The sequence below is a fragment of the Cryptomeria japonica genome, chromosome 7 (genome assembly GCF_030272615.1).
Source record: "Cryptomeria japonica chromosome 7, Sugi_1.0, whole genome shotgun sequence".
Classification (NCBI taxonomy): domain Eukaryota; kingdom Viridiplantae; phylum Streptophyta; class Pinopsida; order Cupressales; family Cupressaceae; genus Cryptomeria; species Cryptomeria japonica.
Window position 1 is genome coordinate 387732093 of NC_081411.1, and position 25376 is coordinate 387757468.

General features: G+C 38.8%; 1 protein-coding gene across 1 annotated transcript in view; it reads right to left on the reverse strand.

Moving 5' to 3' along the window:
- LOC131041903 (exocyst complex component EXO70A1) overlaps positions 1-25376 on the reverse strand; it is a 255729-nt gene that overhangs the window by 79813 nt on the left and 150540 nt on the right. The window contains exon 6 of the mRNA XM_057975137.2: positions 18472-18684. Within this exon, the coding sequence (XP_057831120.2) occupies positions 18472-18684 (213 nt within the window). The remainder of the gene's footprint in view (positions 1-18471; positions 18685-25376) is intronic.

Genomic DNA, 25376 nt, shown 5'->3' on the forward strand with positions numbered 1-25376 from the left:
TTTTGTGGAGTTCTGCGCAAGCTTTTTAGGGTTTATCAGGAGGGAATTCTTCAGTTTTGTCTATGGTTTCCTTCTAGGTTTTCCATGAACTCTAGGGTGGCATAACATGTAGTTGACTCTTCGGTGAAGTGGGAACTTACTATTTTTAGTAAGTTAGGGTTTGGCTATTTGGATGATGCAGTTCTATTGAGCTTTCCAAGCTCTTTCTCTAGGTGCAAAGATCATGTTTTTCGGAGCAGTATTTCTTGACTTACTATTTTTAGTAAGTGGTTGTGTTGAACATTTCTATTTTTAGCAGTCTCGAACAGGGTCCTGATTCAGCACAGTTCAGTTGTCTTCATCACATAGCTTCATCCTTGATTTTGATGATAATCAGTAATGGAGTTATAAGTAATTGAATTAAATATTATTTCCTTATCCTAAGGTTTAATATTTAATTATTTTATTACTGACTAATTGTGTTATGGGCGACTTAGGGAAAATGATAATTATCTACGATTAATATTATTATTTTCCTAAGTCTAGTGGTGTTGAGAATGATAAAACATTTCATGTTTGTATTATTTTTAATATTGCAAGTTGTTCACCTAAGGAAACGTTCGAACTTTTAGGGAGATGGGGAAAGTGGACGCCATGTCTAGTGGAGGACATGACATGAAATGAAATGAGTTTCAAGTGATTTTGGGCTCCATTTGCATTTGAATTTCAAGGGAGAAATCTATAAATACAGGTGCTTGGCTTCTCATTTGGGATCTTATGAAATTGCATCATTATGCTGCCGGTTTGGCTATTGAAATCTGAGCTTCGAAGTGTGGCTTCCTAGCTAAGTCTCAGTTTCGTACTTGGGAGATAGTACCTAGTTGTGTTTCTTGTATTTCCAGAGCTGTTAGAGAGTGTTTTTTCAGATTGTGGAGTGATTTTGTGAGGTTTTGGAGTGTTTTCTTGCTGCTGGTCGCGGAGCTGCTGAAACTGAATTTCATTCATACCTCCTGGCCGAGTGAACCAATCATTCTGGGTATTAGCTCTATCAAATCGTGGTAAAGAGGAGAAATTGTTTACAAATTTATAGCTGCTGGTTTGGAGAGATGGAATTTTAAGAGCAAATCATACCACCTAGCTGGCTGTACCATTCTAGAGGTGCATTGGGATGCGTGCTTTTGTTTGGGAGGCAACTAGATTATATTTTGGTGTTCTAGAATCATCGTCCAGGTTATATCTTCCATTTGCATTTGATTTGGTGTGTTTCAGTCTTCGTTTGAGTGAATTATGATCATTTTGGTGTTGCCGGTTGAGAATAGTTGTGTTTTGACTTCAGATTTTCAGTTCAGCAGTAGTGGCTTATTTGAGTTATTTTCATGGTTGTTATTCGTTGTAATCTGTATTGTATATCATCTCTAATCTTTTCCTTCTATCTTGTAAGGTTAAGTACCATTTGCATTTGATTTGGTGTGTTTCAGTCTTCGTTTGAGTGAGTTATGATCATTTTGGTGTTGCCGGTTGAGAATAGTTGTGTTTTGACTTCAGATTTTCAGTTCAACAGTAGTGGCTTATTTGAGTTATTTTCATGGTTGTTATTCGCTGTAATCTGTATTGTATATCATCTCTAATCTTTTCCTTCTATCTTGTAAGGTTAAGTAGCAGTACTACTAACCATTTCTGGAGTGTTGCTTGCCCACTGCATAAGTGGAAGAGGCTGGCTTAGCCACCTTCTTGCCCTGTAATTCTGTTACAAAGTTGTTTCCTCCCACTGAGTAAGTGGTTGAGTGATTTTATGTTTGTAATGGTCCTCCCGCTGAATAAGCGGTCGAGTTGAGCTTTTGATGTGATTCAGTCCTCCCACTGAAACATTGCGGTTGAGTGATTTGTGTCTTGGTGTGTTGTCCTCTTGGCTGGTTTACCACCAAGTTTCTTGTTTAACTACTAGATAAGCAGAAGGGGCTAGCTTGCTGCCCATTATTGTATTGAACTTTCAGTAGGTTTTTGGTGCTAACGATCCCCGGAACACCGTATCATCTCACCCTCCCAGATTGGGCTCTCGGTGAACAAAAGGTGGAAGGGTTCCTTTTAGTTATTCTGGATTATTTCTCTAACCTTAACAGGTTACCGTGTTTTCTTTGTAAGTCTTGTTGAAAAATCAAAAGCAAAATTATCGGGGATATTACATTGTACAATCCAAAATAAATCCTATTGAGGTGTAAATGGCATTCTTGACAATGATCACAATCTCAATATTGTCGTACTTTGTGATACTTATTTGCACACACCCTCTACAATTCTAGACCCAACAAGGAAATTCCCCATTTTGAAAGTGAACCTAGAGTCTGTAGTACTTTGTGTCATCATGGCTCTTGGTACCATTGTTTTGTGACCAAATAGAGAAGCTAGTTCTAGTATCATTACTTGTCCTTAGGTGTGGCTTGGTCCTAATATATTACAATGTCACAAGAGGGAATCTAGACCTAGCATATATAATGTCCCATGATGGGGTTCAATGCTTCCATTTTCCATACCCCAAAAATGGCATAATTTTTTCTAAATGAATGTCGTAAAAGGTGTCTTGGAAAGAGAATGCCTAATGCTAGAATAATTTGCATGATATGGCAGTAGTCAATTTTGGCATATCTTGGGTTATACAAAGATCTCTAGTACTAGTTCTCACAAAGGATAGATATGGTTGTTCCTTTCCTAAGATGCACCCCTCCCCATGAGGCCAAGTGATAATTTACTTTTCCCTTTCTAAGATGGATTAGAATTAGTAATAATTATTCCTTTTCAAAGATGGACTAAGCTATGCGTTAGTGGTTATTTTGAACTTATCAATGTTATTCATTCTATATTGAGACCCCTTGGATCTTGGTACAATATGTTCCCAATTTGGCTTTAGTCGACCTAGCTAGCGAATTGAGTTGAGGAATTTTTGGGTTTGTCTTGGACAAACCTAAGCCAATCCAAAGAAAATTTTAAAGAAATTGGTGACAACCCATTAATTTTCACAATTTTGGCAAAAACAATAAATATTTAACTTCCTATGCCAAGCAAATCTATTGTCAAATAGTTTGACACAAATCAGGAATTTTCCACTTTATGTTGTCCCTTTTTTCATGATGAGTACACACTCTAGCCCCTATATATATATACACTGTGAAGGATGAGAACAAATTATTAAATGTTATGCAACATCTAACAATCAAAGTTCATCTAGCGTTGTGAGTGTGAGTCACAATCTTTGTTTAAGAATACACTCCCAACCAAAGTGTTATTTGATAGAAGTATTTCATCACCATGATGAAGACAAGTTTTAGCTCTAATATATGTATTATAAGGGATGAGAAAGAATTAGTAAATCTCTTACTACATGCAGGAATTCAAGTTCGTAGGTTGATGAGAGGGATAATATTTCTCATTTACAAATGCCAAGATATTATTTGATAGACATTTTCAATCACTGTTATTCATGTTGGAATTTTGATGATGTTTTGATTGTCATTGACGGACACACACTTTTTTAATGTATGAGTTATGCTCAACCGGTAATTGTTCCAACCGGTATTGTATTATTGAATGTATAGTTTTTAGACTATCGGTATTTTGCAAAAGATGGTTTACCGGCCACAAATTGATTGAAGATCCCAAGCGGTATGAAGACCCCAAGCGGTTCGAGGATCTCAAGTGGTACGAAGGACCCAAGCGGTAGTTAACTTTTGATCGGAACACTATGATCTTCCAGTCTTCATTTTTGACAACCGGTAATCAGTATATTGTATCAACCGGTATATATCTGTGATGATTTACCAACCGGTATTACTGTAATGTGTGATGAGTTATCATCTACCGACACTTTGGCGGTGTGCTTGTGCCATGTTACCAAATGTGTCTAGATGCATTGTACCTAGGAACTTGTAGTCTAATTCTATTGGACCGACATGAAATCAGATTCCTTTATAAGGACATCATGTCTAGGGTTTGCATGGATGAGATAATGTATGAGAGATAGAATAGAAAAGGTTATGTGCGATCAGTGAAGAGAAGATTAGGTCTGTGTGAAGAGATAGAGTGTGGAAATAGTGAAGACTGAAGTAATGCTGAAATGCATTAACAATGAGTTGTCAAGGATCTAACTAAGCATATTGTGCTAGCATCTAGATCATTCACTTGTTGATTACAAATATCTTCGACAAGTCTGAAACCCTTAACCGAGTAGGCCCAACAAAGCCTTTGTAAATCCTCTAACAAGGTGGTTCACAACTGTGGATCTGAAATCCTTTAACAATGTAGTCTTTAACAGGACTTATTGAAATCCTTTAACAAGGTAGTCTTTAACAGGACTTATCTCCTAACAGAGATCTAGATTCCTAACAGGATCTGTTCTGGTGAAGAACATTGTATGATCTTAACCGGTCTGGTTGCTATTCTGCAGATAGTTACTTGTGAGTTTCTGCTCACTGTGGTTTTTCCCATTCAGATTTCCATGTCAAATATCTTGTGTTATGGTGATTGTGCTCTTGTGGGTGAATGCTTTGTTTGCAATTTGGTTTGCACTTATCTTAACCGGTTTATTAGTGAATCTGTTGCACCGGTTATCTGCTAAACTGTTTAAAAGTTTGACTACAGTATTTTTTGGTATACTAATTCACCCCCCTCCCCCTCTTAGTATTCATCAATTGGTATCAGAGTCAACCTTTCTATAAGTCTAACCACTTGGAAGGAGATATGGGGGAATACAGTGTGAGGGAACTTAGTCATCATCTCACTCAGACTGAGAGAGCCTATGATGAACTCAAAGTCAAGTATAAAGCCTCTTTGGCTAAAAGAAGAGAGCATGCTAAAAAACTGATGGAACTTACTAAAAATAGCTCTTCTGATGAAGCAGACATGGATGCCCTAGTTGAAGAAGTTGAAAAACTGAATGAATCTAAAGCCAACCTGAGAAGGGAGTTGGAAGGACTGACTATCAGAATGAGTTAGGAGCTTGAGAACAGAAGGAAAGCTAAAGATCTAGTAAAACACAAAGATCATGAGATCTCCAAGCTAAAGCAAGAAATCAGTACCCTTACCACTCATCTCCACGAGAGTAAGGTGGAAAAAGAAGAAATGCAAGGTGAACTAAACATGGCTATTTTTGAGAATGCAACCTTGATGGAATCCAATGCTGCTATTTCCAACGAACTTAATAAGTCAAAGGAGATACTTGCCAAATTCAATCAGAGTACTGCCAAGCTAGAGAAAAAGCTAGAATCGGCAAAGCCAGTAAAGAATACCCCTGGACTTGGTTTCTCTAGTTATGATGAAGGTGAGACCTCTGGAACAAAAGCTGAAGCATCAAATAAGCAACCGACATCCAAGGATAAAGGTAAGCAAAAATTTAAACCTATTTGCTTTAATTGTCTCAAAGAAGGACATACTGCCAATGTGTGTAGAAGCAAGGCCTTCAACAATTTTCCTTATTTTCAAAACAATATGCCTAGATCCAATAGATTCAATGGAAATTGTTATGCATGCAACAAGTTTGGGCATAGAGCATTTGAATGCAGGTCGGTTTTGCGCAACACTGGGAGATATCTTGCAAGGACTCAAGGAGTTATTCCGGAACTTCCTGTGAACAGGAATCTCAACCGGTACAATACCTATGACCATCGGTCAGGTGGTTATCAAGCGGCAACTAGTTGGAGAGCAACTTGTTTGATGTGTCATGGTGTTGTGACCTTTTCACACATCGCCCCATTGCTAACGGGGACCCCCTCTTTGCCGGCTTTCTGCGTTGTTAGGTTAGGGTTTTGGCTACTTAGTGGGCAATTTTGCATTTCCCGTGCCCAAGTCTCGGAGTTTTGATCATGCCTAGTGCCGTCTAGGGTTTTTGAAGTTATAGGATCAAGTCGCAAAAGTTGATATTTTAATGATCCTAAGTTTTGTCTAAGTGTAAGACCTATTGAGCATTAACGTGTTTTTAAACACGGGCATCAGTGATTTTAAAGCGCCAAGATATTCACAGACCTTTTGGAGTTGTTTTCTCGCTCCTAAAGTATTATTTAATTGGTTTCGCACTTTATTCCAATATTTTCCTAGCGTTTCGCTCATTTTTTTGGAAAATTAGCCTAAGTCCAATCAAATTTAAAGTTTCTAAGTGATTTTGAGTGGTTAAAATGATAAAATCCTAAGGGAAATTCATATTCCAAGGGTTAGAGGGTCAAATTCCATGCTAGAGGTGCTTTTCCCCTCACATTCCAAACTACCCAACCCATTCCCCCACTCAAAATCCATACTACACATGGGTTTCCCCTGAAATCCATATTGGCTACTATTTTCCCCCACTGTTTATCCATTCCTGGATCGAATTTCCCCTGGAAGTGCTAAAATTTCGCTGTGTCAAGATTTATCCAGACTGCCATTGATTTTCCACCAGGAGTGCGGACTAGAGTGTGGACTAAAGTGCAAACAACGTTAAGGATTTATCCAAACTGCCATCGATTTTCCACCAGGATTTTTGTGACAAGAAGTGAGGATTTTTGTCCGGATTTTTATCCAGACAAGGATTGAATTTCCCCTGAGAGCAATTGTAAGGATTTTTTGTCCGGATTTTTCATCCAGACAGGGATCGATTTTCCACTGGGAATATTTTGAAGAGTTTTGAGTCTGGATTTTCATCCAAACTGAGGTCGAAATTCCACCAGGGAGGTTTTTTCAAGTTAAGTGAGTTTGGAGTGTGGATTTTTCAATCTAGACTGCCATCGAATTTCCCCTGGGGGTGATTTTTTACAAGAAGAGTGGATTTTTGTCTGGATATTTGTCCAAGCTCATATCGATTTTCCCCTGGGAGGTTTTTGTGTGTGATTTTGATTAAGTTATGCATGGATTTTTGTCCAAGCATGGGTCGAATTTCCCTTATGGGGTAAATTTTGGCATTTTAATGATTTTTGAAGGGATTTTTCAATCCCAACCCAAGTCGATTTTCCCCTGGAGGCTTAATTTTGGATTTAATTTGCAACATTTTAATAAATAAGCCCCATTTAATTGCTTTTAAATAATGATTAACGATTATTTAATATTTTAAAAGCAAAATTTAATAACTTGCAATAATCATTTAATATTTGAACCTTCTAAAAGCAAGTTAGGTTTTCACCAAGCAAGTATTTATGCAAGTGTTTTCTCCCACATTGCTTGTGTGGTGAAAGTGAGAGGTGAAAGCAAGTATATGAGAGGAGACATAGCATTATTTTATTATTATTTCTACCAGGTGTCTCCATGAAAGCGATTTTTCTCCAAGTTGGGTGAATTTTAGCAAGGTGTTTTTTTGTGAAGTGTGAGATTGAGGATTTATTTTCCTCGATTTTTTCCAGCTTGCTGATCTATTCCTCTTGGCTGCCATTAAAGACCGGTTTCAGAATTTCGATTTTGCTAAGTTTGGCGATTTTTTCCAAATTTAGCATTTTTGGTGAAAGTTGGGGATTTTATGTTTGGAGACTTAGGCGATTTTTCCTCCACCATTTTGCTTGTTGTTCAGACCTTCATTACTGCAGATCAAGGCTGCCATTGACAACAATTTTCAGATTTTAGTATCGCGCCATACTTGGAAAAAATTCGATTTTGCTTGGGAGGTGATTTGGTGCCACATTTTGATGATTTTCATGCATTCTTGGTGGCTGCCATCATTTCCAGCCTGCTGATTCGCTTCAGATCTGAATTTTGCTTCAGATTTTGACCTCCATTAATGGCTGCCATTAATTTTCAAAGTTAAGTGTTTATTGCCCAGCCAATTCCAACTTAAACATTTAGCATTCGGAGGTGTTTTATGGAGTTGTTTGTGCATTTTTTAGACCATTTTATTGCTGTTGCAGGTTTGAAACTCCATTGTTAGGCGGTTGTCTTTAGAAATTTTCATTTCCAGCCACCTAACCAGTTTTTGGTGATTTTGCTTGGGGCTATTTCCTTAGTCATTTTTCATTATTTTCAAAGATTTAAACCACTTTGCAAGGTGCTGGTAAGTTTGAAGTATTCAATTTTCAGATTTGTCCTCGGAAATAAATTTTTTTCCAGCCATACTTACATTCCTGAAAATGATTGTTTTGATCATTAGAACTGATTTTTATCAAGATTATGCACATTTTGAAGATTGCAACATGTTTTAAAAGTTTGATTTTTAGATTGTCTTCAGAATTGTTGACCTCCATTGTTGACTGCAGAAGGTGTCTTCAGACATTCATTGTGTGAAAACACAACCTTTCACACCTTTCCTTAGTCATCATCAATCCAGTATACTCCTTTGCATTTTAGCTTGCATATTTTCTAAGCGTAACGAGGTATTCAATGAATTTTATGGAAGGCTTCCATGCCTTAGTGTTGTCACACTTTGAACTTAATTGCTAAAATTTACCAAGTGTATGGATTATTTTCCTGACTCCATGCTCTAATAAGCTTAAATCTATAGAAAGTCAGGAATTTTATTACGAATATTTATTTTCCTAAGTCTAACTTCGAGCTTTGTACAGGTGCAATGTCAAAGTCGGGATATAAGGAAAGAAAAGAACTATTGAAGACGCTGGAGACTGGATTTTATCCAGAGCTCAAGATTTCATCCAAATGGAAGGAGATCCCTGATACAAACATGCATTTCCTAGACTTCGACCAGATGCAGCGTCGGATGTTCGGAGTCAGAGAACAGGTTCTTTCTCCAACATATGCGAATATTATGAAGAGTGGTATTTTCCATGCCGCTAGATTTCCACAGTCCATATAGTGTAGTGAGTTGATCTTGGAGTGTGCACGATGTTACGATCCACTCACAAGAATGATCAAGAGTCCTAAGGGCGTTGTCATCGCCTACCTTGCTGAGGTGTTCGGAATTCCACGCAGAATAGACATGAAGGATGTGACCAAGGAGGATTATGCGGAAAGATACACGAAGATGGGTGTATGCAAGAATTTAATTAACAAAGAGTGGATGATTGAGCCTAGGTCTCATCATTCCAAGGCTCCCAAGACACTTATGTGCATAGATTTTAAGGAGGAATATAGTGATTTGATATTTCTACTCAACAGAGTGATGGGGATGCCGCAGGGAGCAATATTTGATGGATGGATGTTCTACCTCATCCAGGATTGTCTTGAAGGAACACTAGTGAATTGGTCCAAGATTATAAGTGACAATCTGGATTTTCAGCTAAGGAATGTAGAGCGGTCCAAGTCATTCGCCATGACTTCTTACCTGGTGTACCTGCTTGCACGGTTTGTTTCATACAGAGGATTAATATACAAAGGTGAAGTCGGGAATGGGCAAGGACAATTCAAGAGTTATGAATGCTACCCCCAACTAGGCATGCATAGAATTGAAGACTGTAAGAGAGTGAATGATGCATTCACTATGTACATCACATGGATGTTGCAAGGCGGAATCCATAGAAGATTGTCCAAGGAGGCAACAGAGTTAATAGAAAAATATGGATCGTGGTATATACAGTTTCCCACTTTCACATACCTCAGGATTAATGGATTTCAATTTGAACTCTACAAACTTCCTAGGTATCCAATCGACAAAATGATATTGTTGGAAGTGGTGAGACAGCTTCTAGAGTTCGATGTTATCCTGAGAGAGAAAAACAGGACAGGAATGACATTCCCTATTTCAGTTGGGAAGACGTCAGAGGTTTGCCAATCCGCCATAGCCGCCAGCACTGCGAGTGAGGAGCTTGCAAGGAGCTTGCATTCTATCGATTTGCTACATATAAGAAGAGAGAAAGATTTGATCCAGACAAGAAGGTCGGAAGGATCAGAGGAAAGAAGTTCACTCATAAGATTGACATAGAAGATTATTGGGCTAACCTGATGGACGAGCAAGCAGTGAAGAGAAGAATGTGGTCCAGAATGTCAGTGGATTTCATGAAGAAGTGTGGACTTTTCCTTATTCCTGATCAGGTATTAGATGATAGAGATCATACACATCCACAGTATGAGAGTGAAATGAAGAAGGCAATCCTATTGCCAAATTGGTCAGAGTCAAAAGAGATTGACTTGAATATATTGATGAGAGAGGTCTTGAATTTCTCCCGCCTATGGGTGGATATGCAGATGAATTTTGTTAGTTGACATGGGTGTTCCCTTCACTTATGAAAAGATGAAGCCGGAAGAGTCTACTTCTGAGGATGATCAGAGGACGGTCAGTGATGTCAGGATTCATGCAAACGAAGAGAGTCAAGCTCCCAAGAGAAGGAAGAACATGCCAGGAGAAGTCAAGGCTAGAGAGAAGAAGATTGAGGAGGTGAAGAAGAAACAGAAGACTATGATTCCACTTATCCTTCCTTCACCCCCTCCCAGTGTCTCATCAATTGAAGTGATTGAAGTAACAGAACAGAACAAGGAGACTCAGTAGTGTTCGAACACAGTTATACTACCAGAGAATATTCAGGAGTTCCATGCCACAATGACATCTGCACCTCCTGATGAGAATAATGATCAGTCGGACTCCCCTACTATCCTTTTGGAAGTTAGCTTGGGAAATGAGGTATATGATTGGACCAGGGATAATCCTAATGACAATGATGATGTTATTTCAGCATTGAAAGGACTTGATCGAGAAATATGTCTCGATGATGGTATGGAGATGGCCGCTATTCCTGAATGGCTGATGAGAAGTATGGAAAAAAGTAAACAAATGATAGAGGTGTAGCCTATTGATGATATTGATGACTACCTAGCTAGGAGTGCTAAGGAGGAGCCCAAGAGAGCAGAGATTTTATCGCACATAGCTAGAGATGAGACAGGAATGCGGATTGCACAGATTGTTGTTCCTATTGCAGGCGTGAAAGCGGACACTGCTACTCCTATGGATTTCCAGATCACTTCAGTTGCCCTTGGTCGTACATCGAGAAAATAGGAATTCCAGGAGATTGGTGAAAACCTCCAAGCAATCAATGCAAGGTTAGACAAAGCGGTTGCGGAGAATGAAAGGTACAGAGAAGAAAATATTAGACTCAGAGAATATATTGCAGGGCAAGGCGTGGAGATCCCGCCCTTATTTTCCCTATTGCAGTTGACCATGGAATACATTCACACTGCGCGGTAGCGAGAGGTGCACACTCAGAGGTGGAAAAGTGGATTGAAAGCACAAGAAAGCAGGCAGATGATATCCTTACTCAGTTTGTTCATGCATATGATAGGACAACAGGGCTTATATTCAAAATCCAGTATTTGGAGGGAGTTTGGGAAGAATTCCGACCTATCCAAGAGAAGACTATCCCACGCCTCGAGGCTTTGAAGAAGATTCCTAATTCCACCTTGGTCAGCGAGAACATTGTGCACAGTGGAGACATATACGATTTCCATGGTTGGTATTGTTCACTAACTATGAAGAAATCAACTTATGAGAACACCCAGTTGAGTTGCATGAGATGGAAGGATTAATTCAGGACTTTCAGATGAAGATCCTTGCCTCGATTGAGGAATTATTGGGCGTTGATGTTAGTGATGCTAGTGATTTACACCTAGCCGAATTAAGAGACAAGATGAAATTTATGTATTTTTGCCAATTGGACTCTTTGAACAAGATGAAATTTATGTATTTTTGCCAATTGGACTCTTTGAAGAAGAGTTGGATAGATGACTTGGTCTCTTTGTTGATTCATGTTCATAGTTCGCAAAAGCTCATGCAAGAATAGGAGAACACTTTGAATGCTTGCTCGGATTCACTGGACTTGATTGATTTACAGTAGGATACCTTGCCTAGCATTTCCATGGAGGAATTAGATTCAGTCTTGGCTAGATTCTTGGAGTATGCTAGGAGAGAGAGAGATGCAGGGAGGAATCTTCTAGAAGATTCCCTATTTGATGACTAGGTATCTTTTCATTGGGCCATATGTTGGTGGCGCCATTTTTTATGTAACCCTAATTAGGGCAATTCTAGGGTTTTGTTGGCATGATCTCACCCGTTGATCTTAGATCAATATGGGCCATCCATTTTGTAAGAGACTTTATATATGCCCCCTTGTCTCTCATTTGTAAGAGAGTTTTTGTAGAATTGTTGGTATATGCTACAGCTATTTGAATCCTAATCATTGTTCAATTGTTGGTGATTTTGCTCTTCAAATGTTGTATTTGCATTCATGGTTCTCAATTCCTCCAAGTTAGATTAGAATTTAGATTAGAATTTATTTTCATGTATGTTAGATTGAGTGGAAGATTTGTTGAATTCATTTGTGTGGAATCCTTAATCTATACCACTAGCCTCTTGCCGCTGGTAAGTGCGCCTTGTGTGGTCAACTGGAATTTGAGTAAGCATAACTTCAACTATTGCGCGTTCGTTAACAAGCATCAACTTGGATGGTGTCCACATTTGATGGTGATAGCCTGGAAATCTTTAAGTATACCTTAGACGATTGCACTAAGCTTGTGTCAATACCTGATTGTGAGACCTTGGCTGGTTTGATTCCACTAAATCCATTCATCATTTCCTATATTCCTAGTTTTAGAATAGATTTCCTGAACCCTATTCTTTTCCCCCCTTTTTTAGTAAGAAGTAAATCCAGAGCCATATTGATAAATCTTAAGTTGTCAGCACACCTATTCCGCATCATTCATGATAATCCAAACATTTGCGTAAGTCCCCAAGTGAAACACAACAAAATCATTTTAGTTGATCTCATTCTTAGCATTTGAGGTGACTTTGTTCAAGAGAGGCTAAATTATCTTAGTAATTTATTTTGTATTGTTATGTGCATAAAAAACACATCAACACGTGGTAGCAATCACACTGTTGCAACATGCAGAAGGGAGAATGGAAGTATGAATAATGGACCATGGAGAACACCTGGAATGGTATGCTATCATTGCAACAAATCGGGACACGCTGCAAAACTTGCAAACCGAGAAAGAACCTATCGGGTGATATACCGATCACTCCAGAAAGGAAGATTCATGTTGAAACCGTTCAAACGGAAATGAATAAAACTTGGAAAAAGAAATCAGAGGAAGAGTCACAGAATGAACCTGCTTCTGCACCTAGTGTGGAAGTCTCTGAACTGGCAAATTGAGCTTCAGAAAAGCTTAGGGGGAACATATCGGTGAAATATTTCGAACCCCCGGTTTATGTCGATAAAGACCTTAACCGGTATATGTTACCTGTCAATGGGCAGAAGATTTGAAGCGGTAAAAGGCAAAATTAGGATTTGTGCCCTAGCGGTGATGCATTTATTATGGTAGGTGAAAGTTTGTTTAAAAGGGTTTTCGTCGTCATTTTCACTTATCTATTTTCGAAAGAAGAATTTTCAAGAGCAGAGCAACCAGAGCGATTTGTTTAGCAGTTGAAGAAATCTTGTGTGAAATCTTGCAATCATCTTCAAGCAAATCAGTGAAGAACACCAACTGGTGAACTAGCAACCGAAGTGGTGTACTTTGTGTGATATTGGCAAGACCTAAATTTCATATTGTGAAGGTATTTTCCAGAAATTCTTTCTTATCATTTGGTTATGGCTTCTGCATCGCATTCTAGTTCTAGTGCACCTGAAGATACACCTGATTTTCTTCAAAAGAAAATGAAATACAATGCCCTATCTCAAATTCCCGTCGGAGTCATTGTCGAGGGAGATGTTTCAGGGTATATAGACTGTAAGTTGGAAGACCTAGGATCCCTCGTAATTCACTCCCAGCTAAGTCTGTTCTATGGAGATGACAAGAAGATCAAACCGGAGTATAGCATCCTCGAGAAGATGAATCTGCACAATGCGGTATACTTTCTAGAAGAATTTACATAAGAACATATTCGCATTATCCTCAGCAAAGTGCATGGTAACAAGATGTATCTCGAGCGGACCCATGACATCACACCGGAGGCGATTCATGCTGCCACCGGATTCTACAATGTTGGTGAAGTACCTATTCTATGGAAGGTCACCAAAACTCTAATGACACAACTCACCGGTTCTGTGAGTGACCAACGGGCAATGACCGTCAACACCATTTTTGATGATCTGGTAAAATACGTCTGCATGGTGATTGGTTACAGGATATTTTATGCCAGTAGAATGAACTCTATCCTTGCTGCTGCGATGAATGTTGCTTACAGGATGATCAAGGAAGACACCAAATATGGCCTATGTATTTGTTTACAGAAGCAACTGTTGGTGAATCTGAAATCCATCAAACAGGATAAATCTCTGAGATTCAAGTTTGGACAACTTCTGGTCGGTTTATTCTTCTACTTTCAAGGTTATTTCCCTGGAGTAGGTGATGTTCAATGGTCTACTGACCTACCGGTCTCCAAACAGATCAAGGAGAGTCTACAAGTAGTGGGAACTACATATCCTGAGGTTCTAAACAAGTATTTTGATGAATTCAAATGTAAGATGAGCCAGAGAATGAGGATATCTGGTGATATAGTGAAGAAGTATGAAGATGACATCTACTTCACAATAAGGATAGATGACTGCATAATGGAAGCGGTGGAACCGAGAAAGGAAGTAATTGGTCCTATGGGGTATGAAGTAGTGAATGACATGTTTACCGCGTATGCCTCTACCCTACTTGCCTCACCACTAGAAGCAAAGAAGAAAAGAACCGGTACCTACTTGAAGAGGGTCACACCGATTGAGGAACCGAAGCAGAAAAAGGGCAAAGCAGTGCCATCAGTATTTGCACCGGTTACATCTGGCAGTCTGAAAGTGACCAAGTGGTCACCAGCCAAAAAGAAACCTGAGAGTATTCCGACAAAAGTATTCGAGAGGAAACGGAAATCCAAGACTCACTCACCAGAGTCACAGGACACTGAACCGGAGATTCAAACAAAGAAGACAAGGCAATCAAGGAAGAAGGCGAAGTCTACTGGTAATGTACCAGCAACGTCTGCACCGGTAAATATAGATATTTCCTCTTATAAGCCAATGACACATTGTCAAAGGACATTAAAGAATATTAGGAGGAAAGTGCTTGATGATTTAAAGGAATATTTTGATGACTTTAATGATAGTGAGAAAGAGGAGGTAGAACAGGAGGTCATTAAATATATGTATTAATGATCGGTCGCCATCAGAGATTAAATCTATTACTCCAAATTCTTTGTACAATTCTTTGGATAATAAATGGCGCATTGCCATTGAGAAAGAACAAGAGATCAGGGAGAAAAATTTTGCACAATACTTTCCTAATGCTTCTAATTCTGAATTATTTGAAATCATGGATAAGAACAAAGGCATCTTCTTTATGAGAAGAAGGTGACTCAGGCTACTAGAAGGTAAAACTTCTGAAGTGGAAAAGGATACACACATACATGTGAAAGCTGTTGTCAATATGCACCGAGTATCTGAAGCTTCTAGACAGGCTAACCAAGCACCTAACCTATCCTCAGACAAACCGGATGAGGTATTTGACAGTCAAGGTGAAAGAGTGACAGACAAACCTATTGATGTTGATGCATTAGATAATGAGAATGTCACTCCTGACAAAGAGAAAGAGAAACAGGACAAAGAGAAAGAGAAACAGGAAAAAGAAAAAGCCGATAAAGAGAAACAAGACAAAGAGAAAGTAGAGAAAGAACAAGAGAAAAAGAAAAAGCAAGAAGAAGATAAGAGAAAAGAAGAAGAGAAGAAGAGAGAAGAAGATAAAAGAAAAGAAGAAAAGAAGAAAGAAGAAGATAAGAGAAAGGAAGAAGAAGAGAAGAAAAAGAAGGAAGACGATAAGAAGAAGGAAGAAATGGAGAAGAAACAAGAAGAGGAAAAGAAAGAGTCAGAGAAGAAGAAAGAAGAAGAAAAGAAAAGAGTGGAAGAGGAGAAGGAAGCAGAAAAGAGAAAACAAGCGGAGATCAAGACCAAAGAAGGAGAGCAAACTCCTAAGGCAACCGGTGATCAAACCAAGCAGGTTGATTCCACCAGTCCTATTGATCTAACTCTTGCATGTGTGACTCAATCAGCAGATGAGTCTGAGCTACTTCGAGACATCAAACTTGGACATGAGAGACTGGAAGAATTACGGAGGAAGAAAGAACAGGGTGTCATACAAATTGCAGTTGACACCCTTACCAATCTCATTCCCAGTACTAACCTCCCCAGTACCGACTCCTCTCTAGCCAAGCTTAAACTTCTTTGTACCGTAGTAGAGGACCAGGTACAATGCTTGGAAGATGTTGCTCAAGCAACTGCAAGTAAGGAACATGAAAAGGCACTCAATATTGCCTTAGTCAAGAAAATGAATGAACTCAGGACACAACTATTGAAGCAGCAGAATGATATCAGTGTTGCTATGGGAGAGGGTAAATTACTTTTGAGTAAAATCTGCCAACCCCATCTGTTTTGTGAAGATGTGCTCAAACAGAAAGCTCAACTCCAATCAGAGTTACAGGCATACATCAACAACTTCAAGATGTCCTATGATTTATTCACTGCCTATGGACAAACCGTGCATCATTATCAGCATTAGACTGCCAAGATGGACTTAGAGATCAGCAACCAGACTCAAGATTTGCAGGACCTTCAACTGTTCCTATTACCTAAACTGCAGGTTCTTCAGAAATGTTTTCTCAACTTGGAAGCCATCACGGTAATTCAAGAGCTGAGTACCATTGATGCAATGGAAGAACTGGCATTCCAGATGAAGACTGAAAGTGAGGTTGCTACCTCATTACTTGAGTCATGGACCTTGGACATGAAAACTTTTGTGCAGAACTTTAAATCTGTTTTCGAGAAATTTCATTCCTTATTGTCATAAACATCTACTCTATTTTATTATATAAGCAAAAAGGGGTTACTTTGCATTACTTTGTCATTGTTCGCAAAGGGGGAGTAGTGTACATTAAAATTTTGGTGAATGTTACCATTTCATGCACTTTCATGATACCATTTTGGGGAATAGTGTACATTGTAATCTTTGCAAAAAGGGTAGTGTATATGCTTAGGGGAGTAATTTTGATTATGGCATTTTTGTTGTAAAAACACTAAGATGCAAAATTTTCCTAAGTGTTGCCATCAATGCCCAAGGGGGAGATTGTTGGCATTTTGATGATGTTTTGATTGTCATTGATGGACACACACTTTCTTGATGTATGAGTTATGCTCAACCGGTAATTGTTCCAACCGGTATTGTATTATTAAATGTATAGTCTTTAGACTATCAGTATTTTGCAGAAGATGGTTTACCGGTCACAGATTGATTGAAGATCCCAAGCGGTATGAAGACCCCAAGCGGTTCAAGGATCTCGAGTGGTACGAAGGACCCAAGTTGTAGTTAACTTTTGATCAGAACACTATGATCTTCCAATCTTCATTTTTGACAACCGGTATATATCTGTGATGAGTTACCACTCGGTATTACTGTAATGTGTGATGAGTTATCATCCACCGACACTTTGGCGGTGTGCTTGTGCCGTGTTACCAAATGTGTCTAGATGCACTGTACCTAGGAACTTGTAGTCTAATTCTATTGGACCGACATGAAATAAGATTCCTTTATAAAAACATCATGTCTAGGGTTTGCATGGATGAGATAATGTATGAGAGATAGAATAGAAAAGGTTATGTGCGATCAGTGAAAAGAAGATTAGGTCTGTGTGAAGAGATAGAGTGTGGAGATATTGAAGACTGAAGTAATGCTGAAATGCATTAACAATGAGCTGTCAAGGATCTAACTAAGCATATTGTGCTAGCATCTAGATCATTCACTTGTTGATTACTAATATCTTTGACAAGTCTGAAACCCTTAACCGAGTAGGCCCAGCAAAGCCTTTGTAAATCCTCTAACAAGGTGGTTCACAATTGTGGATCTGAAATCCTTTAACAAGGTAGTCTTTAACAGGAGTTACTGAATCCTTTAACAAGGTAGTCTTTAACAGGACTTATCTCCTAACAGAGATCTAGATTCCTAACAGGATCTATTCTGGTGAAGAACATTGTATGACCTTAACTGGTCTGGTTACTATTCTGCATATAGTTACTTGTGAGTTTCTGCTCACCGTGGTTTTTCCCATTTGGGTTTCCACGTCAAATATCTTGTGTTATGGTGATTGTGCTCTTGTGGGTGAATGCTTTGTTTGCTATTTGGTTTGCACTTATCTTAACTGGTTTATTAGTGAATCTGTTGCACTGGTTATCTACTAAACTATTTAAAAGTTTGACTACAATATTTTTTGGTATACTAATTCACCCCCACCCACCCTCTTAGCATTCATCAATTCATAGTATGCATTTCAAGAAGAATTAGATATACTTGACCACTCTCCTTTCCCAATCAATCTTGTTGGAAGATTTCTTCCTAAATATCTGGTTTTAGAAACTAGCAAACTACTTCCCAGACCAGATCCCTCAAAGGAAAGTAAACAATGTCAAATTCCATGACCAATCCTATTATTTTATTGTTATTTCTGGAATTTTAAAATGCAAAACATATACATGTAATGTATTAAAAAGAAAAGAACCTATTTGTAACTCTAAAATAAACTCGTGTGGAAATCTATTTCCTTATCACAATGTTATGGAAAATTACAAACTAAAATAAGCTATGTACCTCTGGCAGAAGATCATGCATTGCATCATACATGTCAAGAATTACAAATAACTTTTCTGATGTCTTCCGGTTTTTTAGCATAGCTTCCCCAAAGTTCAAAAGTTGTTTCATGCTTGGCTCAGTAACTTCTGCAAAGCAGCATTCTCTATGAGGATCGAGCTCATAAAACATTTGATTGCATATTCTCCATTCGGCTGTATATAATATCTTAACCTGTTCACATTGTTTTTAATTAATAAAGAGAAAGCCTATTTTTAATTAAAATTATGAATGAAGATACCTACACCAAGAACGTCTGCATGAGAGATCACAATTCAGAAACAAATCAACAAAGTCCTCAAGCATATATTAGGTCAAAATTCCTGTATTTACACCATATTTTTGTAACTAACAAAATATTATTGTACAACTGTCATATGAATTAAATTATAGTTCCTCAACTAAGAAAATACAATAGTGCAATTGTCATGCACAATTTAGGACTTTAATCTCCAATATTGGAAAACCAAACCCCTGATTATCAAGGTGGCAAAACCATATATATATGGATAAGCATACCAATTTAAAGCCAACTTCTGAGGACAGTGTGAACTAAGTACAGAAAGTGCCCCATGGATTGCAGGTGCAAATGGAATATATAGATTATAGAGACATTGAGGATAAAGTAAACTTGGATATGGCACTAATATAGTTATAAAATCTATCATGCAGTTTTATCCAAGACGTTACTTATAAAAATATGTAGTTATTCTAACTAAAAATATTTCTAGTATAAGTTAACAGAATATTCCCTAATTCAAGGCCATATGGTTGTCACTGAAAATATTTTAGCTGACTGACTGAAAAGTATTAAGCTCTCTTTTCAATCATTATACTGAAATTAATAAAAAGCATTGGAAAATCAGCTTCCCTTCTAAAAGATAATTAATGTTAAGTGGAGATTTTTTTTAAAAGGAATGAAGTTTTCTCAAGTGCAATGGGATACCAAAAAATGGCCGACTACCCTACAAATGTAACCATTGAAAAATTATTAAGGTAGTCTGCCATTTTTTCAAGGAGTTTGGTCTCAAGTGTGATGAGATGCCAAAAAAGGCAGACTACTTTACAATTTTTTGATGATTTTCATAATAATTGTCAAATTGTAATTTCACCAACATAAAATTTTGTGTTTCATGAATTTCTGTTTTTGTATTTTTCTGTACTTAAAACAGAAATTAATATTAAAAAAAAATAATTTGAATTCCCTTGAAATCCCAGTGCATAAGAAATTTCCGATCAATTGTTGCTGGTAATCTATTTGATAGAAGTTTGCAACTCTGCCAAATGGTATTGTATTCAATGTCAAAGATATACAATACTGTTCTAGTGAGCTGAGTCATAAACGTCAGAGTTACAAGCCAAATGCACTCACAAACCAATGTTATAGCCAATCTATATGACTCTGGGAATGTCTACAACTTATACGGCTGTCCTTATACTGCTTACATATAATGTACACCCTGTTTTTTTTTGTTTTTTTTTTAAATTATAGGTATCAATGATAACACATCATAAAGCTCAACCATGATCATTCGAGGTTTACACACTGTCATAAATGTTATTTAAAGTTCCAGTTTTCATCCAACTACAGCTCATAAAATGGGATATAACCATGCAAGTTTACATTTATTACATAAAGACTATAATTAGATGAAAAACAACATAAAGTACCTTGGAAAATGGCAATGACAGAAGAATTCCTAGGTCTGATATAGTTGATGTTAACAGTCATCTACAGCTGCAACCTTGGAAAAAAGTCTGACATATCTGAAGTTAATAGTTAGCTACTGCTGCAATCTTTGTTCAAGGAAAAAGGCATTAAAACCTCATGGAATCTCATCCACCTTTACCGGAGCAGATTTTGCCCAAAATAAGAAACTCCTCATGAAACCCAAACTCCACACAACAACTTCAAATCAACTTAGAGTGCCAAACACAGTTCTGAAATTTAATTTCAGTCAAACCCATAACTACAAGTCGTTGGGAACACGGGTGAATTACTTCCAAAAATTCATAATTACCAACTTTGACCTCAGTCCAAATGTACAACCTTCAACCAATGGTCACAAAGCATAGGTGCCCCTTTGGAGATGCGAATAAACAAGAATATCCCAGCGATATCTTTCCAAAACCTCACACCATGAATAAAGGGCTCGTATGCCCTTCTGAAAGGGGCAAACCAGTTGGAAAACTTCAAACAAGAAAAAAACTTGAAAAATTACTTGCTCCTTAGTCGCTGTAATATCCCACTAATTTTTTTATTTTTTTTCAGGCCAATAGCAATTCATCCACAACAATTAACCCGTTAAGGTTAGAGTAATAAGCAAAACAACTGAAAGGGAACCCTTCCACCTTTTGTTCACCGAGAGCCCAGACTGGGAGGGTGAGAGCATACGGTGTTCCAGGGATCGTCAGCATCAATAAACAAACTGAAAATTACAATTGCATGGGCGGCAAGCCATCCCCTTCTGCTTATCCAGCAAGATAGAAACTAAACTTCTTGGCGGTGAACCGACCAAGGGAAAGATCACAAGAAACAGAAGTTCAATCACTCTATCGCGTATTTCAGCGGGAGGCCATTACATTAACAATCACTCTACCGCATATTTCAGCGGGAGGACCAAAAACATTGAACTTATCACTCGACCACTTATTCAGCGGGAGGACTGAAAATTACAAATTATTGCATATCAGGCGGCAAGCCAGCCTCTTCCACTTATTTAGCAGGATGAGAATTACAAAGAGAGAACTAGTTAGTAGTACTACTACCTAACCTTACAATAATAGAAATGATAGAAGGAGAGTAATGCAGATTTCTATAGTAAGATATAAATTTCTGTTACAACCAAATCTGCAGGCTGGAAACACAGACCAGCAGCCCAGATAAATGCCAAAATATTCATATCTCCCTCATTTTACATCCGATTTAGCTCAAACCAGTCCCAAACCCACCGTACAACATATGCAATGCTAGCCAATCAAAACAACACCCCAAAAAGACCCTTATTTATTTTGCACGCATCCAAATGCAAGGCAGAAAACCCACGTCTAGACTAGGAATTTCGATTTTGCATAATTAATTCAAAACTCAAACAAACGTGCTAAATACTTACAAACTTATTCGCCAGTGCTGGGAAGGAAGATAGGATTGATACCCATAACTGTCAGATGCTCCAGCAGGGAGATGTGAGCAAAAATATGCTTCAGCCAAGGGCAAAACTAGCAAGTACAGAATTGTTGCAACACCTAGATGTCAATGGCAAAGCTCTGAAAACGGTAGAGGAATACAAGGCAAAGCTAGGTACTGTATTTCAAGTACGAAACCGGGTAGCACTAGGGAGACGCACTCCGAAGCCTCAAGTTCTATCGCCAATCCGACAGCATAACATTACAAATTTTCAAGATAATGCAAATGGGAACCCAAGCCTCATATTTATAACTTCATTCATCAAATTCAAATGACATCCCTCCAAATTCCACGCTTGCATTTGAATTTCATTTCCACTTACATGTGGACCCAAGTGTAGCGCCCATTCTCCTAAGTCAAAACTCACGCCCAAGAAGGGGGAGGACCCACGTTGGACACTTATGCACATAATGGCGATGTAAAGTGAAATAATATCCCTTTTAAAAATATTTCTCATTCCATAAAATAACTAAATTTCGCCAAACTTAGGATTAAATAGGCATTAATCCCAAATTAATAAACCAGTAGCCAATAAATAGATTAATTAAATATTAACCTTAGGATAAGGAAATAATATTTAATTATGTTGCAATTGTCTCCTGCACTGATTATTATCACCACCAGGATGAAACTGAGCCCGAACGACCACAGACTGCTGCAGAATTCAGAACCCTGTCTACTGCCAAAAATAGAATTGTGCCACATAGCCACTTACTAAAAATAGTAAGTCAAGAACTAATGCTCAGAAAAGTATGATCATCGCGTCCAGAGTCAAAGCAAAGAGGACTCAGTAGGACAGTGGCACCAGAATGGTCATTCCCTGACTTACTAAAAATAGTAAGTCCTCGTTTCATCGATGCTAGACCCTGATTACTCATTCCACCTAGCCTACAGGTCTCAGGAATAGGCTAATGGACCACTAAGAGAGCATCAATGAGAAGGGGACATTACAGTCCGCCCTCCCCAAAATTGCTTGTCCTCAAGCAACTGTAAGGCTGGATGCAATAAAATCTCCTCATTCTCCCACATAGAATCCTCAGCTGGTAGATTCTTCCATTTGATCAAGTATTCCCTGATCACTCTTCTCCTCAAAGTTCGTTCCTTGAATTCAAGGACAGCTTCTAGAACCAAAACCAACTCTCCCTCCTCATCAAGTGGAGGTAACTCAGCTGAAGCAACAACATTATGTCCCAAAGCCTTCTTAAGGCAAGACACATGAAATACATTATGGATCCTACTGCTTGCTGGTAATTCCAACTCATAAGCCACTTCTCCAACCCTTCTGCTGACTCTGAAAGGCCCATAGAATCGAGGCTTCAATTTCGCAACCCCACTCTTCTTGAGAGTACACTGTCTATAAGGCTGGAGCCTCAAATAAACCATGTCGCCCACCTCAAAGGTGCGCTCAATACGCTGCTGATCAGCATACAACTTCTGCTGATTCTGGGCATGTTGGAGATTGTCCCTCAAGATTCTCAGAATATCCTGACTTTGCTGCATCATATCTTTTGCCTGAGGGGTTCTGCTATCACCAAATACCAAGTCTGCGAAGCTAGGAGCTTCATAACCATATAGTGCCATGAATGGTGACATCCGGATAGACATGTTATAGGAAGAATTGTAACAATACTCCCCAAGGTGAAGCCACCTCACCCAAGTATTCTGCTGCTCCGAGACATAGTTTCTAAGATAACCTTCCACCCACTTATTCACTATCTCGGTCTGTCCATCAGTTTGAGGGTGATAACTTGTGCTTGGAGTGAGCACAGTACCACACAATCTGAAAATTTCCTGCCAAAAAGCACTTCGGAACTTGCTGTCCCTATCACTCACAATGTTCTTCGGTAAACCATGCAATCTGAATACCTCCCGGAAGAACACTTCGGTAACTTGTGCTGCTGTAAAAGAGCTGGTAATGGCGAAGAAATGAGCAAACTTTGTAAGTCTGTCCACCACCACATAAATACTATCCTTTCCTTGATCCCGAGGCAACCCCGTGATGAAATCCATGGAAATACTTTCCCATTTTTGACCGGGAATAGGCAAGGGTTGTAACAAACCAGCAGGTAGAGTGTGTTCATCCTTGTTCTTTTGACATGTATGACACTCTTTAATGTACTTCAAAACATCATTTTTAAGCCCCTTCCAAGAGAATCTCTCCTGGATCCGCCTGTATGTCTTGAAATAACCTTGGTGACCAGCAAGGAGAATGTCATGGAAGGTCTACAAAATCTTCTCTTTTAACTTAGATTCAGGTACTATGAAAATCCTTCCCTTGTACAGTATCAATCCTTCAACCAATTTGTACCTTTCATCATGAAAAGTACCCTCTATAAGACTGATTGCAAACTGATTTTTGGCATAATCAGCAAGCAATAACTCTTTCCAACCAGCAGTAAGCTCGCAGAGTGAGCTCAAATGCGGCCTCCTAGATAAGGCATCTGCCACCACATTGTTTTTCCCTTTTACATACTCAATATCGAAGTCGTAAGCTTGTAGCTTACTCACCCATTTCTGCTGTCTCTCATTCAGATCCTTCTGGTGCATGAAGTGCTTAAGACTGTTGTGGTCAGTCTTGACAATGAACTTACTTCCCACCAAATATTGTCTGAATTTTGCAAGTGCGTGCATTATGGCAAGCATTTCCTTGTCATAAATGGAATATAGTCTCTCAAGACCTCTCAACTTTCTGCTCTCAAAAACTATAGGGTGCTTATCCTACATGAGGACCGCACCAACACCTTCTCCAGATGCATCACATTGTAGTTCAAATGGCCTGGTAAAATCGGGCAATGCTAAAACTGGGCAGGAGCTCATGATCCTCTTAAATTGCTCAAATGTTGTCTGTGCCTTCTCGGACCACTCAAAGGCCCCTTTCTTGGTAAGATCTGTAAGGGGGGCAGCCAACTGAGAGTATCCCTTTACAAACCTCCGATAGAATCCACACAATCCCAAAAATCCTCTCAGATGTGTTATGTTTTCTGGAGTAGGCCAATCGATGATAGCCCTAATCTTTTCAGGGTCTACCTTCACACCACCTGCACTAATGATGTGACCCAGGTAGAGCAACTCTTCCATCCCAAATTCGCACTTGGATTCCTTGGCGAACAGGGATTCAGATTCTAGTATGCCCAACACTTCATCCAACTGTTGAAGATGCTCTTTCCAAGATCTGCTGAAAATCAGGATGTCATCAAAAAATATCAACACAAACTTCCTCAACTGTTTTTGGAAGATCCTGTTCATGCATGACTGGAATGTAGCAGGAGCATTAGTCAAACCAAAGGGCATGACTAAGAACTCAAAGTGCCCAAAGTGACACCTGAAAGTAGTCTTCTCCACATCTGAAGCTCTCATCCTAATCTGATGGTACCCCGATCTGAGGTCAATTTTGGAAAAGAACACTACCCCATGTAGCTCGTCAATGAGCTCATCAATCCTCGGAATAGGATACCAATTTTTGATGGTTTTCTGATTCAGCGCTCTATAATCCACGCACATGCGCATGGTCCCGTCCTTCTTTCTCACCAGGACAATAGCCGAAGCAAAGGGGCTTTTGCTAGGCCGGATGTAACCCATGTCAAGCAATTCCTGAATTGCTTTCTCGATCTCATCTTTCTGCTTTTTGGGGTATCGGTCAGGAGTAGTCATGACTGGCTTAGCTCCTTCCTCAAGCTCA